Here is a 27,186-nt window from a genome sequence, read left to right as displayed (position 1 = left end):
CCTGCTACTACCTTTGCAGCTGTTCCTGTGAGGTACGTTTTCAGGTAGGTAAACTTCTCACGTTTGCACAATGCGTCATTCGTGTGAATAGCAGTCTCATACTGGCTCCAAACTCCTGCCATCTACTGACATCGCCATTGTATTTATCAATCATCAACTTTGGTAGCTTTAGGGACTGTCTGTATGCTAATGAGTTGGCCGAGTTAGCGTCGCTCACCCTCTGCTGCATTGATGCTTGTTGCTGCTGTTTTTCATCCTCTTTTTTCCTCACCAAACGAGATGACACATTGTTTGTAGTCCTCCGTATTTTCGATCTCGTGCTCCAAGTCATCCAATGCCGTGAGCTGTTCAATTCTATTGTCCAACTCAAATAGACTGTCCTCCTTTGCGGACAACATGTCCAATAAAGTACTCAAGTTATCAATGTCCGGATCTGGCTTGGTCATTTCTCCGTCTATCTAGTTCAAAAGACGTGTCGTAGTACCTCTGATTGCACCCCGTTTTCTTCTCATTCCTTCCATTTCGGTCCTACGTTCCACTTCTGTCCTCTGAGCAGCGGCTTTAGCTTCTCCCTCGCTCATCTTTTTCCGGGTTTTTCGGCACCAAAAAATTTAGATTAACTACGATCAAAGTATTGGACAGGACGTCGAAAATGTGTAATAAAGTTGTACTTTATATAAGAAAAAAAATGGCATACAAAAAGGTACAAAACGATCCTTTTATCTTGTTATCTGTCGTTCATTCATCACTCGTAGGCTTGTAATCCTCAATCTCAACAACCACAATGCACCTGCTCCCTGTCATTCTAACATCTGGTTTGCCGCAATGCATTGTGGAACATGCAGTATTTTAGTTAACCCTTTGTTAGGCTATTGAGTAGAAAACAACTCAATGCAATATCAGTGTTTCTCAAATAATCAATATCAAATACATGTATGAATCAAATCAATTCTCTTTTAAATCATTTTAGCTGTAAATAATAATAGATCAATTTATCAGCAATTAAATCAAGCATGCAAATTATGAATGATCATCACACATGAACTATATAACCGATAAGTTACAACATGAAGTTCACGTGTCCATGCACTCTCTCTAATGCGACTTTTGGTTCTACGCCATGTGCCTCCCGTACACTGGGGGTGCTATTTCATTTTTAGCGCGGTTAACTAAATTCCTTTTCCCGTTGACCTATGATGTCACACTAGCCATCTGCGGATCCTTGTTAAAACTTGTTTTAAGTGATGTCCGCTGTAATATTGGCACATATTACAAATATTATGTCTGGAATGGCTATACTGATGTTAAATAGCAGACAGCATCAAGAAATGGTCTTGGATTGCGCTACGAACATGACGCTAACAACAAGAATGTATCGGGTCGGATGCAATGGAGAGTTTGTTCGACAGAATTTTTGGACGAAAATACATCCATCCATCCATCCATTTTCTACCGCTTGTCCCTTTTGGGGTGGTGGGGGGTGCTGGAGCCTATCTCAGCTGCATTCAGGCGGAAGGCGGTGTACACCCTGGACAAGTCGCCACCTCATCACAGGGCCAACACAGATAGACAGACAACATTCACACTCACATTCACACACTAGGGCCAATTTAGTGTTGCCAATCAACTTATCCCCAGGTGCATGTCTTTGGAGGTGGGAGGAAGCCGGAGTACCCGGAGGGAACCCACGCAGTCACGGGGAGAACATGCAAACTCCACACAGAAAGATCCCGAGCCCAGCATTGAACTCAGGACTGGTCATGGAAACAAAACTTTTGAATGTCTTAAAGTTAATCCAAAATGCTCTGTGGATTGCTGGAAGGAGTTTTAAATCCGAAGGAAAAGACTGTTTGATATCCAGAGGAAGGTTGCTATTTTTCTGGACTGTCTGGCCAGTTGTGTGGTAAGTTAATCAGTTGGAGTGGACAAATGCAGCATGAAGAAGTTTGTGTACACTTTATTATTCACCTTTCATATACCTGCTTCATTCTATTTTATCGCATTCGTATTCCGTTCGAGAGTCCGAATCAAGACGGCATATTACATTTCCTTAGCTACCTTCTTAAATAAATCTCTGTTTATTTTTTTCTACCATTGATGTACTTAAAAATGTGTTACCATATATTACCAAATAGTAGCCCGGGCGTCTATTTCACAAAATCGATTTAGCTGAGATAGGCTCCAGCGCCCACCGCGACCCCAAAGGGAATAAGCGGTAGAAAATGGATGGATGGATGGATTTGGAGACAGGCGTTTAAAAGAAGCAGGCGGTTATTTGCACAAGGCTTTTATTTATTTTTGCACCAGCCTGCACCAGGCCATTATTTGGTTACAATGGTTACTGTCCAGTATTTTTTTTTCGTACAAAAAACTTTAAATGTAAAAGCTACTGTAAGCATACAAACAAAAAAACAAGAGATCAACATGAGGTAGGCTATCAAAAGACAAGAGATCAACAAGGCCTCAACATGGCAGTAGTGCAACAATTGTCAAATAGAATACCAATACTAAAAATAAATAAACTTTTTAAATAAAGCAGCCTACCGGGAAAAATAAAATTATGGTACCAAGTACTCAAGTATAAAACCCACTATCAAAACAGAACAATAATACTGTCACTTAAATAAAATAAAGGCTACAGTACATGAAAAATAAAATTATGGTACCAAGTACTCTATAAAACCATCAAAACAATAATACTGCAGCAAACGCAACCCGCATACTTCACAACCGCTAGCTTGAACTTTAAGTCAAACTTTCTGTTCTTCTTCCCCCTTAAAGTATTTCCGTCCATCAGTTGTGGTGTACCGGTATCCTGTTCATTCAACTTCAACTCACTACTGTTGCTTGCCATGTTGAAACTTTTCCGCGTGGGTTTGTTGTTGTCGTTGAGTGTGTGTTACGCTATATGCTGTGACCCATTGCAATATGTTGATTACCCAGAATCCCCACGTAACGTAAGCCATCATGGCACAGATTTCGTTAAGCCTTTGATTGTCATGTAACTCTCTGGACTCCACGTGTCTGCTGTTACCGTAATTACCAGAATTACTGCACCTTTGCTTTTCCTTTTAGCTTATAAATTGGGTTTAATGAAATCAATATGATTTGAATCTAAATTATGCAAATAACAGCCCATGGGCGGCTATTTGGACATAGGCGGTTATTATGAAGAGGCGGTTAATTCACAAAATGGGGTCAGACCCTGGGCGGCTATTAGGACATGGGCGGTTATTTGGTAATATACGGTATTTTAATTTGTGAAGCAAATAAACAGTCTCCTCTTCATTACAATTGTTGCTGTGTGTTTATTTAATGGTATCTGCATCCGAGTTGTATCCCGCGCGTTGAGACTGCTGCATGCGTGATACTAAGGATCCTCTCCAAAAATCTGGTTTCCAATCGCATAATCCAGGTGTGTTAGTCTTTTCAAAAACCGTGTTTCCTTTGGTTGTAGGAGGCTTATTTTGAGAAGTCGGACTAATTTAGTGCGTGGACATGTACTGAGTGTCACTCTTCAAACTGTGGGTAATGTTACTAGTGGCCTTAAATATTAAATATACTTGTTAAATAAAACCTCTGCTTTGTTTTTAATGATTACGTAGGCCTACTACGCTACTGTATTTTAAAGTTGGTCATTAGTGTTTTCTGAAGTGGTACGTGGTGAAAAGTAGTTTGAGAACCGCTGCTCTATTTATTTTAAAAACATTTGTATGGTCTATATACTTAAATCTTTTACAAAAACTTTAAAAATAAAATACTTTTATTTTCCGTTATCACTGCATAAACCCTCGTCAATACTTTTACTTGCATTTAATGATTTTAAATTTTCCATCCCTTCCATCCATTTTCTACCGCTTATTCCCTTTGGGGTCGCGGGGGGCGCTGGAGCCTATCTCAGCTACAATCGGGCGGAAGGCGGGGTACACCCTGGACAAGTCTTAAGTTTTTAAAACATAATTTTCTTTACTTCAGCTGTATGTCTTTATTCTATATTCTTTTTTGTAGTCATTAAAATAAATGGTTTCAGGCATGTTGATTATTTTATATTATTATTAATGCAACTTAAGCGTGGCCCGAAAGTCATAAACCACTGCCAGTGGGAACTAACTAACGTCCCTGGTTGAGGAACATTTCCTACCATACGTCATTTCTTAAGAAAACAAAGTGAAAGTAAAACTTCACATACAGTATTTATTCCACGTCCACGCTTATCTGCGCCATAACCTGTTACCGCTGACCGGATGAAGGACGTGTCTTTCGCGGTGCAGGTAAAACGAAGCTCTCAAAAACCTCAACGATAACGTTAATTATGATCTTCATCTTGGGTGTCTATTTTGTGGTTGAAACCCGACTATATTTTTGCTGAGCAGTATGAGTACAGTGCTTCTAATAGGGAACATTTTGTTCAAATGTTCCAACGACGCTCTTGTATAAGAAGGCTGACCAAGTTCGAACGTATACTGACATGTTTGGTGATATATTTTCTATTATATAAACTACATGTGTATAGCTCTGGTAATGGTTACATTCGCACCCACCTGCACAAATGTACTTCAAAATGTAACAATCAAACTAAATATGACTTTTTTTTTGTTTACTAGGGCATGCATATATAATATGCATTAGTTTGACCATTTAAAATCAACGATAATAAAAAGGAGATGCTTGGAAATAGCATAAAAATGCCCCAAAAACGTGGAAAAACGCGATTTTTATATCTGTTCAGGTATATTTCTTTTATATTTTGATAAATCATCATATTTATGTATTACTAAATTTAAATAGGTATTGATCAATCTTTAAGCTGTGTGTTTTTGATTTCAGTTTGCTTTTGACATCTTATTTAGAATTGTAGTTGAAACGTTTACAACCTTGTGTTGCGCTCATGATGGCGTAACCAAACTAGATGTTATTTAATGATCATATTTTTAAATATTTATTCCCCTTTTTACATTTAGTATATTTAAAAATTCATTTTTAAACATTGGATACATTTCAAATATCAATAAAATGCAATTGCCTTCATCTTATAGGGTAATAATTTCGCCACACCTAATGTGTGTGTGACAATCATTGGTACTTTAACTTTAACTTTAACTTTAATGTTTAGTTACACCAAGTCCTGAGCGTAACACTAAGCTTTATCACTTTGACTTGTAATATCTCTAATTCTGGTGGTGTTCTATGCTTTTTTCTTTTTGGAACATGTACTATACATATAATACAATAAAGTCCCATATAAAATTATGTTTCTAGCAATATTTTAATTTTGCCTTTGAAAGTAACACTCCAATGTCCATTAGTGGAGCTGTACATATATATATATATATATATATATATATATATATATATATATATATATATATATATTCCCGTGGATGTTTGCTTTTGCTAACAGATGAGCTCTTCTAAACCGGAAGTGATCCTTGAGTCCAAATATGATGATACAACCAAAGATCCTTTCGCATTGTGAGGGATCACTGTGTCTTTCAAATTGTATTCTAATGTGTAGGCGACAGAAATCTGTGTTATGACTAGTTTTGTCACGAGTGTACAATATTCAGCCACATGACCCCTGTCAGTGCTGTTCATTATATAATGTGAATGCATCTTCTTGTGTGTGGACCTGCTTTCTAAAGCTAGTGTTTTATTCATACTTGCCAACCCTCCCGGATTTTCCGGGAGACTCCCGAAATTCAGCGCCTCTCCCGAAAACCTCCCGGGACAAATTTTCTCCCGAAAATTTCCCGAAATTCAGGCGGAGCTGGAGGCCACGGCCCCTCCAGCTCCATGCGGACCTGACTCCGCTTTCCCACGATATAAACAGTGTGCCTGCCCAAACACATTATAACTGTAGAATGATGGAGGGCGAGTTCTTGGTTTCTTATGTGTGTTTATTGTTAGGCAGTTTCATTAACGTCCTCCCAGCGCGGTAACAACACACAACAACAGCAGTTATGTTTTTGTCTACCGTAAAGCAGTTCGTCTAGCGTAAACAGCAATGTTGTGACACTCTTAAACAGGACAATACTGCCATCTATAACATCAATAACATATACGGCTTTTAGAGAGTGCAGTGCACAACTGCGCACACAACAAGGAGACGAAGCAGAAGAACGAGGAAGATACAGCCATGGCGACGCCGACGAAGAAATACGCTTTGTTGCACCTTTCCTGCCTGATTCCGGCGATTAGTTGCAAATCTTACTTTATTGATTGCTTGCACAAAGCCAATCCAACACAAAACAAACTAGTCCCCGCCCGCACTCACGCTACCGCTCCCTCTCTTCTCTCACCCACACACTCACTGACGTCACTCACCTCACATGCTCACATATTAAAGAACAATAATATTATTAAACGCTACTCTCATAACAGTTTGTAAGTTCCAAGCCGCAGCTGCGATTGGACCTGGATAGCCTCCGGGAAGAAGTAGTGGACTACCAAGTGCTTGGCACTGAAGATCTTCCTCAGGAAGCAAAGATTGACCGGTTTTGGGCCATGCTCGGGAGAGATGGAAGATTCCAGACTCTAATGCATTTGATGAAAGCACTTTTGTGCGTGCCACACATCAATGCATCATCAGAGAGGGTGTTCAGCATGGTTAGAAAAATAGTGACAGAGAATAGAACAAGGATGGACAATTCAACCCTTCACGCAACAATGAGTAGATGAGTGTTATGTGTGTGTATATGTGTAAATAAATGAACACTGAAATTCAAGTATTTATTTTATTTATATATACATATATATATAATAAAATAAAAAAATATATATAGCTAGAATTCACTGAAAGTCAAGTATTTCTTAGATATATATATGAAATACTTGACTTGGTGAATTCTAGCTGTAAATATACTCCTCCCCTCTTAACCACGCCCATAACCACGCCCCCACCCAACCACGCCCCACCCCCGACCACGCCTACCCCACCCCCTTCCCCCCACCTCCCGAAATCGGAGGTCTCAAGGTTGGCAAGTATGGTTTTATTGGTCCTAAAAACATTTTATTATTTTATTCCCAGTATATTAAATCACTTTTTCTGAGGCTACAAGTATCAATAAGCTTTATTATTCTCATGACTATTTCTTTGAGTATTCTTTTACATTTTAATTCAGTTAAAGACATGCACCTGGGCATAGGCGGCAATCTACATTTCTGCCAGTGGGTGCTCGGTGTGTGTGTATTAAAAAAAAAAAATTGTCCATATATATCTCATATGATTTGTGGCTTTATTATTTTGTAAAACGGACCAAACTCGCCACAAAATTATCTACAACAAGATACTCCGGCTTCCTCCCACTTCCAAAGACATGCACCAGGGGATAGGTTGATTGGCAACACTAAATGGTCCCTAGTGTGTGAATGTGAGTGTGAATGTTGTCTGTCTATCTGTGTTGGCCCTGTGATGAGGTGGCGACTTGTCCAGGGTGTACACCACCTTCCGCCCAAGTGCAGCTGGGATAGGCTCCAGCAACTCCCGCTGTCACGTTCAAACACTGAGGACATCTATTAAACAAGACAAAAGGCAAGGAATCAAACAGAGACAGAATTCAATTTGGACTCAATATTGAGGAGAGACATGGCCACTGCACTCTCTGTACAGTCCTGCACCACGCTCTGACGAAGAAGGGTTTCGTCTCCTCATTTATTCAGATGTTCAATGTTCACGCACCAACACATGTCACAGCAGGAATGGGAAGTATGTAAAACAGTCATTGTTTTCGGTCGCTTTGAAGACCAAGAAGAGGATTTCTCGGGCTTGGGCTCTTCCTGGATCCAGCTGGGGCAGGTGTTGGAGGACAATGGATAACCCCTCCCGTCTCCTGACCACAGCAACTTCAAGAGGGCACCGGGTCGTAAATAGCGTTGACCTCGGTCACCAAACAGTTGGAAGAGAGTTTGTGAAATACTTCAGAGAGAGTTCGTTTAACACTTCAAAGAGAGTTCCTCTGGAAGTTGAGCAGATCCTGCCATCTGTCCGTGTTGAAATCACAGTGGCGTTTCACGAGCCTTCTTCCTCTTGTTAGGCCTCGAAAGACAGCATTCATAATACAACGTTTCTTGTGTGATAACTTACAAACAATTATTCCAACACCCGCGACCCCAAAAGGGACAAGCGGTAGAAAATGGATGGATGAATGGAAGTTGCCATCAATCCCACGTGGATATTCGGCATTGTCCGTGGGTGCTCGGGTCCCGAAGCACCCAAGGGATCGGCGCCATGCACCTGGGGATAGGTTTATTGGCAACACTAAATGGTCCCTCGTGTGTGAATGTGAGTGTGAATGTTGTCTGTCTATCTGTGTTGGCCCTGCGATGAGGTGGCGACTTGTCCAGGGTGTACCCCGCCTTCAGCTCAAGTGCAGCTGGGATAGGCTCCAGCACCCCCTGCCACCCCGAAAGGGATAAGCGGTAGAAAATGGATGGATGGATGGATATCTTAGTTGATAAACTTGAAAGTGAAATACATCTCTTCTTGTTGGGACCAGGGTGAGTTATTCAATTTGATATATATTTTTTTGTGTTTTATAGCTCTGAAGTCTTAAAAATGAAGTGTTCAAAGTGTGGTCGCAATTGTAAGAAGAAAGCCAAGTTCTGCAGCAACTGTGGCGAAAACTTGTCTCTCCAGCCTCCCAACAGCGTCGGTAAGAAACATTTTGCAAATCATATGATCCCGAAGCAGCTGAGATAGGCTCCGGCACCCCCCGCAACCCCGAACAGGACAAGCGGTAGAAAATGGATGGATGGATGATCCCGAGATACACAATTTGATGATTATGGGCTGCATATGTATAAGAAATACACTTGGCTTACACTGTAAAAAAAAAAAGCTGTAAAATGGCTGCCAAACGAAAACCATAAAATTAAAGTAAAACATTGTAAACCAAATAATGATCAAAAACATATTTACAGAAATTTTCATGAAACGTTTTGCGGAAAAATATCGTAATTTTACAGATTTTTACTAAATTGTTAAGATCAACCACCTTTAATAAAGTGACTATGCAAACAGTTCTGCAGAAAAATACCTTTATTCTACAGAGTTTTTCCAAATTATTACGATCAAACACAATGCTGGCAGTTCCACAGAAAAATACCATTATTTTACCGATTTTTTCTGAATTGTTAAGATCAACCACCTTTAATAAAGTGACGATGCAAACAGTTCTGCAGAAAAATACCTTTATTCTACAGCATGGGTGTCAAATTTGGCCCGCCGTGTAATTTCACTTGGCCCTTGAGGCGATATCAAATTAACACTAAACTGGCTCGCCGATTATATATTGCGGCGATGTCGCGGTACCACTGCATTCACCGCTAATTCTCATACTTGCCAACCCTCCCGGGAGTCTTCCAAACATCAGCATCCCTCCCGAAAATTGTCAGGTCTGCTTTTCAACCAGTCCAACGAGTGCTGGCCCAGTCACATATGATGTGCGGCTTCTGTACGCACAAACAAGTGAATGCAACGCATACTTTATCAACAGCGATACAGGTTACACTGAGGGTAGCCGATTAAAAAAACGTTAACACTGTTAGAAATATGCGCCACACTGTGAATCCACACCAAACAAGAATGACAAACACATTTCAGGAGAACATCCGCACCGTAACGCAACATAAACACAACAGAACAAATACCCAGAATCCTTTGCAGCACTAACTCTTCCGGGACGCTACAAGGTGTGTGTGGGGTGGGGGGGAAGGTTTGGTGGTAGAGGGGGTGTATTTTGTAGCGTCCCGGAAGAGTTAGTGCTGCAAAGGATTCTGGGTATTTGTTCTGTTGTGTTTATATTGTGTTACTGTGTGGATGTTCTCCCGAAATGTGTTTGTCATTCTTGTTTGGTGTGGATTCACAGTGTGGCACGTATTTCTAACAGTGTTAAAGTTGTTTATACTGGCATCATCAGTGTAACCTGTATCGCTGTTGATGAAGTATGCGTTGCATTCGCTCGTGCGTGTGTACAGAAGCCGCACATATCTTGTGACTGGGTCTGAACGATGTTAGGATGGATGAAAAGCGGACGTGACGATAGCTAGTAGAGTATGTTAAAGGTTAACTTGTTCAACCTTGGCCTGCGGCTTTGTTCAGTTTTAAATTTTGGCCAACTCTGTATTTGAGTTTGACACCCCTGTTTTAGATTGTTAGTATAGACATAGACTTTTATATAACAAGTTACATATTTAATGAAAGATAATTACTGTAATTTTTCATGAATTTGAAAGTAATTTAAGAAAACAGAAAATGCTATGTATAATTAATTTGGTATTTTTCTGTAAAAAAAAAAAAAAAGAAATATACATAGTTTGTCATTACTGGGGAGGTGGGGGTGATTTTTTATTTTTTTTTTATTTTTATTTTTTATTTTTTTTAAATAAAGAAATACAATCATGTGTGCTTACGGACTGTATCCCTGCAGACTGTATTGATATATAGTGTATATATTGTGTTTTTATGTTGATTTAATTAAAAAATAAAAAATAAAAAATAAAAATATTTTATTTTATTTTATTTTTTCCTTGTGCGTCCCGGTACCAATCGGTCCGCGGACGTTGGGGACCACTGTTATAAACTATTTAAAAAAGAAAAGAAAAATTACAGTAGAAATTTAGAGTAAATTAACCATAAAAATAGGATTTTTTTTTTACAGTGTAATTATATGTAACCCTCGAAAAATACTATACATGTATTAAGTGCTACACTAAAATAAAGCCACATATGCAATGCATTGTTCAGCCACAAGGAACAGAGGCCAGTCCTTTATTTTGGTGCATTGGACAATTACCTTGATCCATTAGCAGTATTTTGATCAGTTTGAACTCTTTAATTCACGTCAAGGGAATGAACCAAAGTCCTTGGGGGCAGATTTGGAAGAAGACAAATCACAGAAACTCACCAAAGATACCTCCAGTGGGCCAAATGACAAGAGCATTATCAACTCAAAGAAAAAGGTAAAACACTCTTAGCCTTTTTTTTAACATTGTTAAAAAAAATTTCCACTCATCTCAGCCCTGTCTAATGCACATGTGTCAAACTCAATCTGTTCCGCCACATCCAATGTTGGCGTTCACGCACTTTTTGTGTCTTTTTACGCACTGAAATCAGAAAGGAGGCGCATTTCCGGAAGTCCACGCGTCCGGGACGCGGATTTTTTTTTTTTTTTTACCGACATTGCCTTCTCCGGGTCAAAACTCGGGTTTGCTTGTTTTTATTAATCGATTATTGCTTTCCACCGGTGTTTTGTTTTGTTTGTATTTGGCGGTGTTGTACCAAAATGTGATTGCCTGCCAAAAATGTCTTTCCTTCGCGGGAGCGCGCACCGCTCGCTAAACCTGGATTTCTTGGTTTCGTCTGTCCACAGCGGATTACTACGTGTGAAAAAACACTTTATCTTCGTGGTTATTGTAACGCTACGTGTTTGACATTATTTAAGCCATTATCGTGTCCGGAAAATGACAGTTTGCCTTTTTTGTGGTACTAATGAGATTTAAAGCCTCTTTCTTGTTTGGAATATACATACAATTGTAACTGTTATTTCTTCGTGCACATAATACATATTTATGAAGTTTTTGGATGTATTCATTGATGTAAAATGTTCATTAAATGTAACAAAAAGTGATTCAACGTAATATTTTGATATTTACACATCGCATATTTACACACGCATTTTTAACTAGAATACCCTTATGTGAATTACATATATCAAAATCAAGTACCTACTGTACTGTTTACTTGTTAAAATACATGTTGAAATACCCTTTACAAAGCTAAAATATACCCAAACAACCATGTTGCTGCTGCCAAAAATTTATTTCAAGTTATATTTTGATACTTACACATCTTATCTCTGCATATTTTGCTAGAATACCCTCATGGGCATTAGAAATATCAAAATCAAGTACTTAGTGTACTGTTTACTTGTTAAAATACTGTTAAGGTTTGCAGGGGAGGTGACGGCAACAGACACTAGATGGCAGTAATGTTCAATGATTTATTATATATAGTAATATATATAATAATAAACAACACTAAATATACGAACTAAGGAAATGGAGTGTGGCAAAATCCAAGAGTGTGTATGGTGTAAGACTATGTGTAGTATTTAACTGAGGTGTGCGTTACCAAGTGTTGAACGAGAGATGAGGAAGTCCAGGGGAAGAGGGGAATCCGTGTCCAAGCGGGAGGTCGAGATCCAAGGAGCAGTCCGAGAAGCAGGGGAACGACGACGAGAAATGACGAGACACACAGCAACGTAAAAACACAGGAACGGAGGTCTGCAGTAGGATGATACGACAATGAAACACGGAAGGGAAAACAGACAGAGAGAACAGTATTGCATCAAGCAGGATGATCGCTTACTATACGCTTATACGCCAACAGATGATTATATTCCGGCGCCGGCATGCCAAGATGTCCAGGCTTATGAAGGCAGCTACTTCATTCCAGGCAGGTGTGATGATTGCCGGCAAGTGGTTGCAGCTGGCGGCAGCTGCAGGGCGGAGACACGCGGGGCGCGTAGCTGGATGTGCGCCACAGTCGTGGGCGTGTCCCGCGGTGTGAAGCGCAGAGCGCAATGATGAGGGCGCATTCCAATGCACCCTGGCCGTGACAAATACCCTTCAAATCCATTTTTGGCAGTAGCAAAGTGGTAGTTTGGGTAGATTTTAGCTTTTTAAATGGTATTTCAACAAGTAAATAGTACAGTAAGTACTTGATTTTGATATATGTAATGCCCATAAGGGTATTCTAGTAAAATATGCAGAGATGAGATGTGTCAGTGGTCCTCGTCAGCCAGAGAACTTTGATTTTAGGGTGGCAACAGTAAAGTTTAGATCCATGAAGGAAAGAAGAAAATGAATTAATAAGTGAATAAATTGAAATATGCATAAAAAATTGTTTACTTTTGTACAATTTTTTAAAATAATTAAGTAACGTTTATGACAACCTTTTTCCAAAACCGTATAGAATGTGAGATATAACAGGATAATGCATACATTTATAATTTGTTTTCAAAACGGTTACAAAACAGTAGGACCCCAAAACAGTACTGTGAGACCCCATTTTTATGACTTGATGGGGTCCTTCGGACCCCATTTTGAATATTCCTAGCGCCAACACTGACATCATTTAATGTGTCCTGCGCAAGCCAAGAAATAATGTGTGTACTTAATCTGTCGAACTAAATGTATTGACTGTTTCTATTTTGACCGAAAAAATATGTAATGCATGAAATTGTATGTGTTTTAAACTTGAACATCATCTGCTCATGGAACAAATATTATAACATTATTAGAGGCGACAATCTTTAGGCCCTTCACAATTTGCTTCGATTCCGATTAATGATGTGAGGATTGGATTCAGAATCGATTCTCGATTTAAAACGATTCAAACCCATCCATCCATTTTCTACCGCTTATCCCTCTCGGGGTCGCGGGCGTGCTGGAGCCTATCCCAGCTGCATTCGGGCGGAAGGCGGGGTACACCCTGGACAAGTCGGCAGCTCATCGCAAACCGATTCTTGCAAAGTATTATTTGGTATATTAATTTTAATAAAACTTTACAAAAAAGGTTACAGGTTACAAAACCTAATTTTGGTTGGTGACGTATGCCTTCTAGGCGCAGCGGGTAAGTATGGAGATGGCCTAAAAAGGTCTTTTTGAAAAGTGATTCTTCTTTTTTTGTAAATCAATTATTCACCAACCTAGAATCAAAATAAATAAAAATCGCGATTCGGATGTCAATCAATTTTTATCAGCGCCCTTAATTATAATATACGGTATAAAACTTGTTAGTCAAAATAATAATACATACTTAAATATCTGCTTGTCACCTTGACTTATGATATCAAAGCAAGTTATGTATCAATTTGTATGTACAGAAATCAAATGCATAGGCAATTGTGTAATAATATAATGAGGCGATTATTTGTTTATATTCATACATTCACTGTTAGAAGCGGCCCTTTGAAGGCAGCCATAACTGCGATGTGGCCCTCTATGAAAACGCGTTTGACAACCCTGGTCTAATGAGATCCACTGTGTCAAAACAATCCCGCCAGTGAGTGCGTCGCTAAGAAGTTAGTGCATGCGTACTGCGAAACCCGGTCACGGAAAGCAAGATTTAAAGGCTCCATTATGCTACATTACATTATGCTTTCATGGATTTCAAAAACATTCACAAGTGTTAGTAAAGGTCTGTGTTCCATGCTTTTCACACAGACAAAAAAAGGATGTCATGCCAAAGTAATGAGCAGTAAATGAGTAATGAGTCTTCCGTCCCGACTTTAGCACTTTTGCCTAACTTATGCAAAGTGGGCGTGTCCTTCATCCAAGATGAGCACTATGTGGGCATTCCTAGTCAAATCGGGCCTTTTGCGTATTCTCCCATTGACTTAGTTACTTTTGTTCTTCTGCGCACCTGACTCTGGAATAAGCCCAGCGAAAGTGAACTATTTTATTGCACTTGAAGTTTGGATGCAGTGTACATCACACATAATAAAGTAATAAAATACTCTTATTTTAACTAGATCAGCAACTACATCATGACACAGTCAGAAGGCTGTGCGTAGAGCAGACACTGTAGCATAACGGATCCTAAACGCTGTGGCACCCAGTTGCTAAGATAAACATAGCAGAAAGGATTAAAATAATTATGCTTGATTCAAAACAAACACTGTGATTAATCTTAATTCATTTATGATACCGCAATAAAACATTTTTATTAATCACATGCATTAACTCGTTAACGTTGACAGCCCAAATAATATAGTATTTGTTGCATGATCAGATCTTAACATTTCAAACATGCACAATTCCATGCAATACATAAATTTTTTTCTGTCAAAAAATAAATTAATAAGAAAGATGAAGCACTTTATTGATGCACTTTATTACCAGGCTTTTGCGGGCCCCATAAAATGATGCAGCAGGCAATCTCAAGGGACCCCTTTCTGTCTATATTCAGCAATATATACAAATCTGCCAAGAAAAATAACAATGCCCGGTTTTGATTGACAGGACATTTGGTATTGTGATATGGTAAAAAGCAGTCTTTGGTACAGATTATGTATTGTATCTTAATAACTCATACGTGTGTATATCCAATGTAGTGGTTGGTGAATTTTATTGTTCAAACTGTGATTTTGTTTTAGCAGAACACAGACCTGATTCTTTTTTTTAATGTTTTTTAGAAAAAAAAGAGAAAGAGGGACAGAAAGAGTAAAGATGGTGTCTTACCAACATCTGGTGGCAGTGATAGTGAAATGACTAAAACAAGTACAACACCCACATCTGAATTCACTTCTGGTCAAGCTTCAGCAGCTCTGACTCGGGACTTTACCTCTAAGGTCCGCACCAGTTTAGAAGCTAGCTCAGGTTTTGGCAAAGGCAACAAAGCTAACAACAAAAAGTCTCAAAGACCTAGAAGCGACATCTCGAATGCCAACAATCAACAAGTCACCTCTGAGGAACCTTCATTTGACCGTAACGCCAACGTGATTCCAGAAATGACAACACCAACAAAATTGACCGAAAATGTAAAGGAGCAAAACCAGAAGCAATCTAGTACTGCACAACAAAGAATGTTTTTTGGCCCTCAGACACCATCTAAGGCAGTGTTTCTCAAAGTGTGGGGCACGCCCCACTGGTGGGGAATAGAGACATGACAGGTGGGGCGCGAGGAACGTGAGGAAATTTCACTTTAATTTTTTTTTTTATTATTATATTCTTAGATTTTTTTTTTATTATGCTTTCATTTTCTATACACACTGTAAATCACTTTGTGATTCTGTCTGTGAAATCCGCTATATAAATAAATGTAAATTACTTATTTTTCCTGTTGGCTTTAAATTTCTAGGTAGGAGCGAAAGTTTTGACAGACAAAGCAACAGTAACTAATGGGGGCGGGGCTAAGCGGAACAAACTTTCGCGCGGATGGGTAGCAGGCTAATGTGTGGACCACAATTACACAAACTGGATACATTTGTGACTCGCACCTCAAAGGTCGTCGAGCCAGCGCCTGCAGAGAAACAAAAATCTGACGGGCACACACTGTGTCATTCACCGGGAAGCACTCACGTCAAGGCAGCTCAGCCCCGAACTCAATGAGGTTTTAAGAGATGTTGTGAGTGCGGTAAATTTGATCAAAACACGACCACTGAAAGCGCGACTGTTCTCTGCACTGTGTGAGGAAATGGGAGCTGAGCATACAGCCGTGCTGTTTCACAGTGAAGCAAAGTGGCTCCATATCCCGGGGCAAAGTGCTGTCACTTGCTCCTCCTTTTTTTTTTTTTTTGCAAAGAATGCAAAGTGGCACTTTTATTTTATTTATTATTGAACTTGATGCAAGTTATAAAACTTGTATTTGATTTATTATTGAACTTGATTCAAGTTATAACACTTTTATTGATTTATTATTGAACTTGATGCAAGTTATAACACTTTTGTTTTATTTATTGAACTTGAAGCAAGTTATTTTATTTATGATTGAACTTGATGCAAGTTATACCACAGCTGCACAGTTATTTTATTTATTATTGAACTTGATGTTATTTTATGTTATTGAGTTTGAATGTATACAACTTGATGTTACTTGATGTTCAATAAATTTGAAAATGTTAAGCTTGGCATTAGAGTTCTGTTAGGGCGATGGGGGCAGGTGGGGCTTGAAAACTCCCCCTTGTCCAAAGTGGGGGATGACAAAATAAGTTTGAGAACCACTGATTTAAGGTAACACTAAATGCAAAGTAAACACGAATAGTCAAGATCATTCATCCTGCTCTGTTTTAAGAGGTCTATTCTTTTCAAGGAACATGCTGCAGACATCGGCTCCAGCGTAGACATGCCGGTTGCAGTGCAGCACATGGCACATGATGCAGTATCCAATCCGTTGCCACTTGAACTGAAAAAGTGAGTTTTTTCTTTAGTTGGCCACACTTTTCTGATCACATATAATACAAATTAAAACGTCATCGTCGCAATAACGCTATGTTTTCCCTTTTGGTTGTCTGAATCAGGAAGACGAACATGACTTCTTGCAACAACAGAATGACAATTTACTTCCACGCCGTCCTCTCAAAAGACTTCAATCTTGACCCGAGTAAAGAACTCGTCTGCATCAGGGCTGGATCTCATATTGGAACATGGTATCAAAATGCAGTTCAGCTAAGTGTGACCAGGTACTAAAAAGTGGATATGGTGTATTGACACTCTTGTTTATTGGGTTGTGAAGCATTTATAAGATGATATGATGACATTGCCACTGGTTGCTCACACTGACTGATTTATTTAAGAGACTTCATGTGTCGTCATCCTCTCTTTTGTCTGTCTGTTTTTTTGCAGCGATTGTGGGGAACATGGGTATTTGGTCGAAGGCAGTATGGAGACAACAAAAGATAAGGTGTCTGTGTCGATACCATACAAATATGGTGTCTACAAGATAAAACAGCAAGAATTTGCGTTTGAGTACATCTCCGAATCGGATTCTGACCACATTACTAACAGATGCTTGTTTGTGGAAGAGCAGCTCCTTAACAAAGACGGTATGGAAAACTTGAACTCGTGCCAAATAGACCTCTGGCTTGTTAAGTCCTAATACATTTCTGTTGTATCTTTTTGATAAAGGGGACTGGCATCAATATGATGACATTGTCTGTGTTGAGCCATCAAAAAACAGTTTAGACATAATGAAAGGATATATGCCTTGGTCCAACCAGAAGAACTCACTTGTTCAAGGCAGAAAGATCGCTGGGAGAATAATGCTCGGCAGGATATTTGAGCTTCTCAGCGACTGGACTGACATCAATTTGTCAAATTTTTTAGTCCTGCTGAATCAGTTCTTTGAGGTCTATGCACACCCATATGTTTATGAGGACAAAGCGCGAAAATTGAATTCCTTAAACTTCGGAGTGGATGAAGTAAGTTCAGTCATTGTGTAGAAACTTCCATTCAGATGTTGCCAAGTTCTTTTTCACCCGTTTTGCATTTATGATTTGATTTCCTAGGTGAAGATGGTGATGAACGAATTCATGCTGACAAGTGTGACTCCTCAGTTACGGAAGGATGAAAATGCCAAGAGTGTGTACATTAAAGATCCCCTGCGAGCAGCTGTGATCGTGCTCTACGTGTGGCGCACATACACCACCAAACTGGACTCGAACGTGCTCCTCCGCCTATGCATTGCACTGTGTTTACCCAAACTAAACAGAGACGACTTCCTCCAGTACTGGGAAAAGTTTTCACAGGATATTGCTGTTCTTAAAGGGTAAAGATGAATTACTGCAACTTACAGCAGAGAAGTGTTTTGTAATCTTATGGCACATTCTTGTCTATCTTTTAGGCTGCCAAGCAGGTTGTTGTTCCTCATAAACACTGTGAAGAATAATGGAAATCCCCACTGGATTTTGGTATTACCGCTCTTTCACCTCATCAAAGGCTCCTCAAAACCCTTTGAGACACTGACTTCCAGCAGCTTTGAGTTTGACTTGTCGTGGGCAGGTCTGCAAAGAGTCCTGGACCAGGGATGTAAAATGAACAGTAATGACAAGAAGTAAGAACACCCCCAACATTACATTCATATCTCATTGATTTTCTAAAAAATCTGTACAACTTCAGACTTTACCGGTATTTTAGGGATAATTTCGAATAGTTGATGATGTAAGTGCGGCTTATCCAAAGACACCAGTGGTTGACCAGAGGGATGAGCGATATGGCCTAAAATCTATATTGCAGCCTCCTGCAATAACAATATACTGTATATCATAATATGTTGTTGGCATATAAATGATAATAGAACCATTTCAAAACCGGCAATATGGCTAATTTTGCTGCTGCTGAAGTATGCATTCACAACTTTCAGCAGTTCCAGTTGTATTATTTTTTTCAAAACTATTATTTATCTAATTGCTAATTTACTGTTAATATCTGATTGCTTTCTTCTGTAACATGGTTCTATCTCCACTTTTGTTAAAATGTAATAAACACTTATTTTTCTGTTTACTTTACAATAATTTCAGGCAATACCAGAAATTGTGGTATCAATCCAATACCAAGTAGTTACAGGGGCAGTATGGTTCATACTAGGGGTGTGAATCTTTGGGAACCTAACAATTTGATCCAATTTCTGTAATAAAAAAAAATAAAAAAATAAAAATAAAATATATATATATATATATATATATATATATATATATATATATATATATATATATATATATATATATATATATATATATATATATAAGAGAGAGAGAGAGAGATACAAAATATATACATATATATCTGTTACGATCCGCTGCCCGGATCATAGTTTGTTTATGGTTTGAGTCACATGTGTTTTCAGCACCTTGAGTTTCGTTTGTTTCTGTTGCCATGACGGCAGATTGTATACACCTGCCTCTGGTTAGTGTCCGGGACGCGCACCTGTTGCCCGGGCGCTAATCAGAGGGCTATTTAGTCTTTGCCCTGGCCTCACTCGGTCTGGCTTCCTAGTTTGTTCCCATACAACTGTTAACGACTACTTTGATTCCCGCTAGCTTTTCACGCTATGCCATTTTTGCCTGCTAGCTCCCACGCTAGTCGTTTTGTTTTTGCCTTTTGTGCTACGTGCATGTCTTTTTGTTTGTTCATCGAATGATTTATATTTTAAATAAATCATTTTCCTACCTGCAAGCTGTGTCCGAAGCCGTCTGCATCCTTGGGAGAACCACACCCGCATCACGATGCGACCACACCGTTACAGTAGGAAGCCAGCAAATAACAATTCTCCCGCGGAGGCCATCGAGGAGTTCGACGAAGGTATGTGGGAGGTGTTGCGAGCGATGGAGGCGGAAACTCTTCGCTATTCCCCCTCGGAGCGCCAGGACCTGATATGGGGTCCTAACGGAAAGCTGGTCCCAATCCACTCCGTTTGGCCCGAGGACATCGCCACACCCCCGCAGTACCGAACGCGTCAGTGAAGACGGAAGCCGCCCAAGAGGTGTTCACTTCGTTGCCAGGACGCGCCACTCCCTCAGACTCCTCCACTGGTACACAGCAAGCTACATGCAGCCCAAACTTCCCCTCCTCAGATGTTTGGCAACCCAATCGACCATTTCGCCAAACAGTTTTCCGATTGGGCTGTCAGTCACATGGACAGCTGCAACAATGACGTCATTTCATTGGCGCCCCCCGAAGAGGTAACTCCGCCCACTTCTGATGACGTCATTGATCAAGAATTTTTTTTTCCATCATCTGCTTCTTTCTGTCAGCCAATTCAAAATAACTTTTATTCTAAGATAAAACATTATCAGGACATTTTTGTTAAGTTCAAGTCTAGTCAGTCACATTCTGATTTTCAAGCTCCGCCCCCAATTACTTTGGCCCCACCTCCAGTGACTATTGCTCCGCCCACTGCACATAATTTTTCCCCCTGTTCTCCCACCCAATTTCAAGTGGGGGGTGAGAATAGACTTTTAGGACAATTTAACAAGGAGGAGTATACCCCCTCCTTACCTCCCCCCACCCACCCTTGAAGACGGTTCCAAACCGCAAAGAGCGCGTCTGGTATCCGTGTCTTGAGGGGGGGGCTAGTACTGGGAACTGTGCTAGTGGGGTGGCACAACTGCGCTCAGCTAAGCCGCAACCTCCTGCACGGCCACCGCCAGCAGTTTTTCGGCGTGCTAAGCCGCAACCTCCTGCACGGCCACCGCCACCAGTTTTTCGGCGTGCTAAGCCGCAACCTCCTGCACGGCCACCGCCACCTGTTTTTCAGCGTGCTAAGCCGCAACCTCCTGCACGGCCACCGCCACCAGTCTTTCGGCGTGCTAAACCGCAACCTCCTGCACGGCCACCGCCACCAGTCCTTCGGCCTGCTAAGCCACAACCGCCAGCTAGGCCACCTCCAGCTGCACCTCGGCTAGCACCTGTTCCTGCACCTCGGCTGACACACCAAGCTTCGTCTCCTGTACCTCCACCACGCCAAGCTCCACCACGTCAAGCTCCACCATGCCAAGTTCCTCGGCTGGTTCCCACACCAGCGCCGGCTCCAAGGCTGGTTCCCACACCAGCGCCGGCTCCAAGGCTGGTTCCCACACCAGCGCCGGCTCGAAGGCTGGTTCCCACACCAGCGCCGGCTCGAAGGCTGGTTCCCACACCAGCGCCGGCTCCAAGGCTGGGTCCCACACCAGCGCCGGCTCCAAGGCTGGTTCCCGCGCCGGCTCCAAGGCTGGTTCCCACACCAGCGCCGGCTCCAAGGCTGGTTCCCACACCAGCGCCGGCTCCAAGGCTGTTTCCCACACCAGCGCCGGCTCCAAGGCTGGTTCCCACACCAGCGCCGGCTCCAAGGCTGGTTCCCACACCAGCGCCGGCTCCAAGGCTGTTTCCCACACCAGCGCCGGCTCCAAGGCTGGCTCCCACACCAGCGCCAGCTGCCGCGACGACGTCGTCTCCTCCTGCTTCCACGGCGACGTCTTCTCTCTTCTCGTCTCAGCGACCTCGAGTGGTCTGGCTGCGCAAGTGGCGCTCTCGGACGTTTGTGTATGGACGCCAGTGGCGCAAACAGCAGCGACACCCGAGACGTGGTCGTAGAACTCTCCGGCTGTTGAACTTCTGGCGCCACTCTCGCACACCTTCTTGGCAGCCACGAATGTGGCCTTTCCGTGGTCGCCCGCCTCGCCTGCGGCAGCGGTGTTCCACTCCCCGCCGCCACCTGACTCTTCCCCGGTGGATTCGGGGACACGTGGCCTGGCGACCCACCACCAAATCCTCCCTCCGCCCTCCCTGGACTCTTGAACTGTTTCTTGTTTTTTGGGTTCTAGTTTTATTTCGTGTCAAGGGACATCTGGAATCTGTCCTTTAAGGGTGGGGGTACTGTTACGATCCGCTGCCCGGATCATAGTTTGTTTATGTTTTGAGTCACATGTGTTTTCAGCACCTTGAGTTTCGTTTGTTTCTGTTGCCATGACGGCAGATTGTATACACCTGCCTCTGGTTAGTGTCCGGAACGCGCACCTGTTGCCCGGGCGCTAATCAGAGGGCTATTTAGTCTTTGCCCTGGCCTCACTCGGTCTGGCTTCCTAGTTTGTTCCCATACAACTGTTAACGACTACTTTGATTCCCGCTAGCTTTTCACGCTATGCCATTTTTGCCTGCTAGCTCCCACGCTAGTCCTTTTGTTTTTGCCTTTTGTGCTACGTGCATGTCTTTTTGTTTGTTCATCGAATGATTTATATTTTAAATAAATCATTTTCCTACCTGCAAGCTGTGTCCGAAGCCGTCTGCATCCTTGGGAGAACCACACCCGCATCACGATGCGACCACACCGTTACAATATCTCTCTCTCTCATATATACTGTATATACAATCCCCGTTTCCATATGAGTTGGGAAATTGTGTAAATATAAACGGAATACAATGATTTGCAAATCATTTTCAACTCATATTCAGTTGAATATGCTACAAAGACAACATATTTGATGTTCAAACTGATAACATTTTTTTTTTTGCAAATAATCATTAACTTTAGAATTTGATGCCAGCAACACGTGACAAAGAAGTTGGGAAAGGTGGCAATAAATACTGATAAAGTTGAGGAATGCTCATCAAACACTTATTTGGAACATAACACAGGTGAACAGGCAGATTGGGAACAGGTGGATGCCATGATTGGGTATAAAAGTAGATTCCATGAAATGCTCAGTCACTCACAAACAAGGATGGGGCGAGGGTCACCACTTTGTCAACAAATGCGTGAGCAAATTGTTGAAGAGTTTAAGAAAAACCTTTCTCAACCAGCTATTGCAAGGAATTTAGGGATTTCACCATCTACTGTCCGTGATATCATCAAAGGGTTCAGAGAATCTGGAGAAATCACTGCACGTAAGCAGCTAAGCCCGTGACCTTCGATTCCTCAAGCTGTACTGCATCAACAAGCGACATCAGTGTGTAAAGGATATCACCACATGGGCTCAGGAACACTTCAGAAACCCACTGTCAGTAACTACAGTTGTTCGCTACATCTGGAAGTGCAAGTTAAAACTCTCCTATGCAAGGCGAAAACCGTTTATCAACAACGCCCAGAAACGCCGTCAGCTTCGCTGGGCCTGAGCTCATCTAAGATGGACTGATACAAAGTGGAAAAGTGTTCTGTGGTCTGACGAGTCCACATTTCAAATTGTTTTTGGAAACTGTGGACGTCGTGTCCTCCGGACCAAAGAGGAAAAGAACCATTCGGATTGTTATAGGCGCAAAGTTGAAAAGCCAGCATCTGTGATGGTATGGGGGTGTATTATTGCCCAAGACATGGGTAACTTACACATCTGTGAAGGCGCCATTAATGCTGAAAGGTACATACAGGTTTTGGAGCAACATATGTTGCCATCCAAGCAATGTTACCATGGACGCCCCTGCTTATTTCAGCAAGACAATGCCAAGCCACGTGTCACATCAACGTGGCTTCATAGTAAAAGAGTGCGGGTACTAGACTGGCCTGCCTGTAGTCCAGACCTGTCTCCCATTGAAAATGTGTGGCACATTATGAAGCCTAAAATACCACAACGGAGACCCCCGGACTGTTGAACAACTTAAGCTGTACATCAAGCAAGAATGGGAAAGAATTCCACCTGAGAAGCTTAAAAAATGTGTCTCCTCAGTTCCCAAACGTTTACTGAGTGTTATTAAAAGGAAAGGCCAAGTAACACAGTGGTGGACATGCCCTTTCCCAACTACTTTGGCACGTGTTGCAGCCATGAAATTCTAAGTTAATTATTATTTGCAAAAAAAAAATAAAGTTTATGAGTTTGAACATCAAATATCTTATCTTTGTAGTGCATTCAATTGAATATGGGTTGAAAAGGATTTGCAAATCATATTAGTATATGATATTCCGTTTATATTTACATCAAACACAATTTCCCAACTCGTATGGAAACGGGGTTTGTATATGTATGTATGGATGTGTGTGTGTGTGTGTGTGTGTGTGCGTGTGTGTGTGTGTGTGTGTGTGTGTGTGTGTGTGTGTGGGTACGGAAAATATTCAGACCCCTTGATATTTAGATTTGTCACTCTTTGTTTTATTGCAGCCAATAGCTAAAATCAAAAGGGTTCATTTTATTTTTTATTATTGTACACACAGTTCTCCATCTTGACAGAAAAAAACTGAATTGTAGACATTTTTGCAAATGTATTAAAAAATAAAAACTGAAATATCACATGGTCATAAGTATTCAGACCCTTTGCTGTGACACTCATTAACTCACATGCTGTCCATGTCTTCTGAGCCTCTTTGGTATGGTTCTGATCCTCTATTGGAGTGCAGCTGTGTTAAATAAACTGATTGGACTTGATTAAGAAAGGCACACACCTGTCTATATAAGACCTTACAGCTCACAGTGCATGTCAGAGCAAATGAGAATCATGTGGTCGACAGAAATGCCCAAAGAACTCAGACACAGAATTGTGGCAAGGCACAGATCTGGCCAAGGTTACAAAATAATTTCTGCAGCACTCAAGGTTCCTAAGAGCACAGGGGCCTCCATAATCCTTAAATGGAAGAAGTTTGGGACGACCACAACTCTTCCTAGACCTGGCCGTCCAGCCAAACTGAGTAATCGTGGGAGAAGAGCCTTGGTGAGAGAGGTAAATAAAAACCCAACCAGTGGCTGAGCTCCAGAGATGCAGTCGGGAGATGGGAGAAAGTTCCACAAAGTCAACTTTCACTGCTGCCCTCCACCAATCGGGGCTTTATGGCAGAGTGGCCGACAGTATCCTCTTCTCAGTGCAAGATATGAAAGTCTGCAGAGAGTTTTCCAAAAAACACATTACTGACTCCCAGCCTATGAGAAATAAGATTCTCTGATCTGACTAAGATTGAACTTTTTGGCGTTAATTCCAAGCAATACACTATGTGTGGAGAAAACCAGACACTGCTCATCACCTGCTAATACAATCCCAACGGTGAAACATAGTGGTGGCCAGTGTTGGGTTGGTTACTGCAAAGCAGTAACTAGTTACAGTTACTAGTTACTTCATTTCAAAAGTAACTCAGTTACTAACTCAGTTACTTACACCAAAAAGTAATGCGTTACTGTGAAAAGTAACTATTTAGTTACTTCTTTTTTTCTTCTTCTTTTTTTTTTTAAACCTCCCATTAATGCCCTTTTAGCCTTCATTTCAGTACTGTTATTGCACTGGAGAATAATACAATCTGTTGATCAACTTGACATGCATTTGCATCACTGAACTCTGCTAAGCAATGTGCTCTACATACAACACACAAAGACAAAGATATGTTACAAAGGCCAATTTGTTTCTGGCCAGAACAAATTGACAAAACTATTTTAAATAGCTGCAACATAACGTACATAAGTAACAAACAGCATAATAACAGCATAGATGTAAACCAAGGAAGGCACACACTACATATACAAAGCCTAACCAGGCATTTTCTTTACTGAGCAAAACTCTTTATTGTCGGCCATAAACACATCACCAAAACATTAGTAAAAAAAATGATATCTAGCAAAAGTGGTCATTTTCTGCAGTACAAACCAGACCAAAAGCAACTTTGTTATATCAACAGCAGCCACTCGCTCTTTCTCACGTGTGCCAACACTTGCACATATGGCACTTAGCCAGTGATGCGTTTACAGCCACACAAAAAGTCGGACAACTCCAACACCACACATAAAGTGTAATTCCAGGTCGTTACACTATGATTTACCAATCAAATGTGTGCTTATTCTAGTGTCATTTATTAGGAATCTTAATTTATAAATATTAATCATTAAATGCTGTTAGTATATTAAATACATACTAATAAAAATATATTTTTTACAAACAGGAAGTTGCAGGAATGTACACATGATCCCATGCTTACATCTCATTGTGCAACATGTGAATGTTTTAATGGGAACTAAATGAAAGGGGTACAAACTATTTCCAAAGCAGGACCTCCACCCAGACAAACAATACAAGTACACAGTTCATGAAAAACAATATTTTTTGTTATTGTCATTGTAAGTGGGCCTAGACACTTATATTAGAAATGGAAATGACTGCTGTCATTTGATTATAATAATAAGAGAATGTTGTCTGTGTATCTGTGTTGGCCCTGTGATGAGGAGGGGACTTGTCCAGGGTGTACACTGCATTCCGCCCGAATGCAGCTGAGATAGGCTCCTGCGACCCCGAAAGAGACAAGCGGTAGAAAATGGATGGATGGATGGAGATTGAACTTGTTATTTAGTGAGGTTTGGGACAGGTGTGCTGCTGGTGTAGCCACAGTGTGCACGTTTAAAGTTGCTCACATGGGCTCCACTGAATGCTCAGGGAGTTTTTGCGTTTGCTCACACACATCAACAATTAGAGGGAACATTGATTGACAGAGTGTGTACCTTCAGCGGTGAATGATGATGAGCAGAGGCAGAGTTAATCCTTAAGTGGTGGTGGTGAAATGGCATCAGAGTGTCTGTCTCTCTTTACTAGCTTCGTCGAAGCATGTTGCTTATGCAGCTTGTTTCAGCAGATTTGAATTGCTGTTTTGGGCAGTAGATGGGATCTTTGATCCAAAGCACAATTTACATTTAACTAAAATGTTCTTTTCTTTGTGCTCGACAAAAGAAAAGTAGTGAAAATATCTCCATGTTAGCAAACTTGACTTCTGGCTCCGCCATGATCAGACACGCCTCCCTCCCCTCCCTCCCCACACTCACACACAGAGCGCACGTCTCTCTTCTCCGGCTTGTGACACAAGAAGAATCAGAATGATGACACAGCAGCGCTCCGATAAAACACACTTTATGCTACATAAAAAGTAACGTAAAATAACGCAGTAACGCATCATGTAGTAACGGTAACTGAGTTACTGAATATAAAAAATAACGCGTTAGATTACTAGTTACCGCCGAAACTAACGGCGTTACAGTAACGCGACAGGAAGACTGGTTGCAATTGAAAGAAAGATGAATGCAGCCAAGTACAGAGATATCCTAAAAAAAACCTTCTTCCAGAGTGCTCAGGACCTCAGATTGGGCCAAAGGTTCACCTTCCAACAAGACAATGACCCTACTAACCACACAGCTAAAATAACAAAGAAGTGTCTGCTTTGGAACAACTCTGTGACCATTCTTGACTGGCCCAGCCATAGCCCTGACCTAAACCCAATTGAGTTTCTCTGTAGAGACCTGAAAATGGCTGTCCACCGAC

At 41.1% G+C, this 27,186-nt stretch overlaps 1 protein-coding gene across 1 annotated transcript in view; it reads left to right on the top strand.

Moving 5' to 3' along the window:
- Positions 1-4,643: 4,643 nt before the first annotated feature.
- Positions 4,644-27,186, top strand: part of LOC133615132 (E3 ubiquitin-protein ligase rnf213-alpha-like) — a 108,710-nt gene continuing 86,167 nt past the window's right edge. Inside the window, exons 1-10 of the mRNA XM_061973493.2 lie at positions 4,644-4,729; positions 8,539-8,651; positions 10,847-10,959; positions 15,198-15,632; positions 16,814-16,914; positions 17,022-17,183; positions 17,347-17,546; positions 17,629-17,921; positions 18,009-18,268; positions 18,344-18,553. Coding sequence (XP_061829477.1) covers positions 4,665-4,729; positions 8,539-8,651; positions 10,847-10,959; positions 15,198-15,632; positions 16,814-16,914; positions 17,022-17,183; positions 17,347-17,546; positions 17,629-17,921; positions 18,009-18,268; positions 18,344-18,553 — 1,952 coding nt within the window. The 5' untranslated portion in view covers positions 4,644-4,664. The remainder of the gene's footprint in view (positions 4,730-8,538; positions 8,652-10,846; positions 10,960-15,197; positions 15,633-16,813; positions 16,915-17,021; positions 17,184-17,346; positions 17,547-17,628; positions 17,922-18,008; positions 18,269-18,343; positions 18,554-27,186) is intronic.

This window comes from Nerophis lumbriciformis, linkage group LG22 (genome assembly GCF_033978685.3).
Source record: "Nerophis lumbriciformis linkage group LG22, RoL_Nlum_v2.1, whole genome shotgun sequence".
NCBI classification, from domain to species: Eukaryota; Metazoa; Chordata; class Actinopteri; order Syngnathiformes; family Syngnathidae; genus Nerophis; species Nerophis lumbriciformis.
This window is presented reverse-complemented; position numbering and strand designations above follow the sequence as displayed.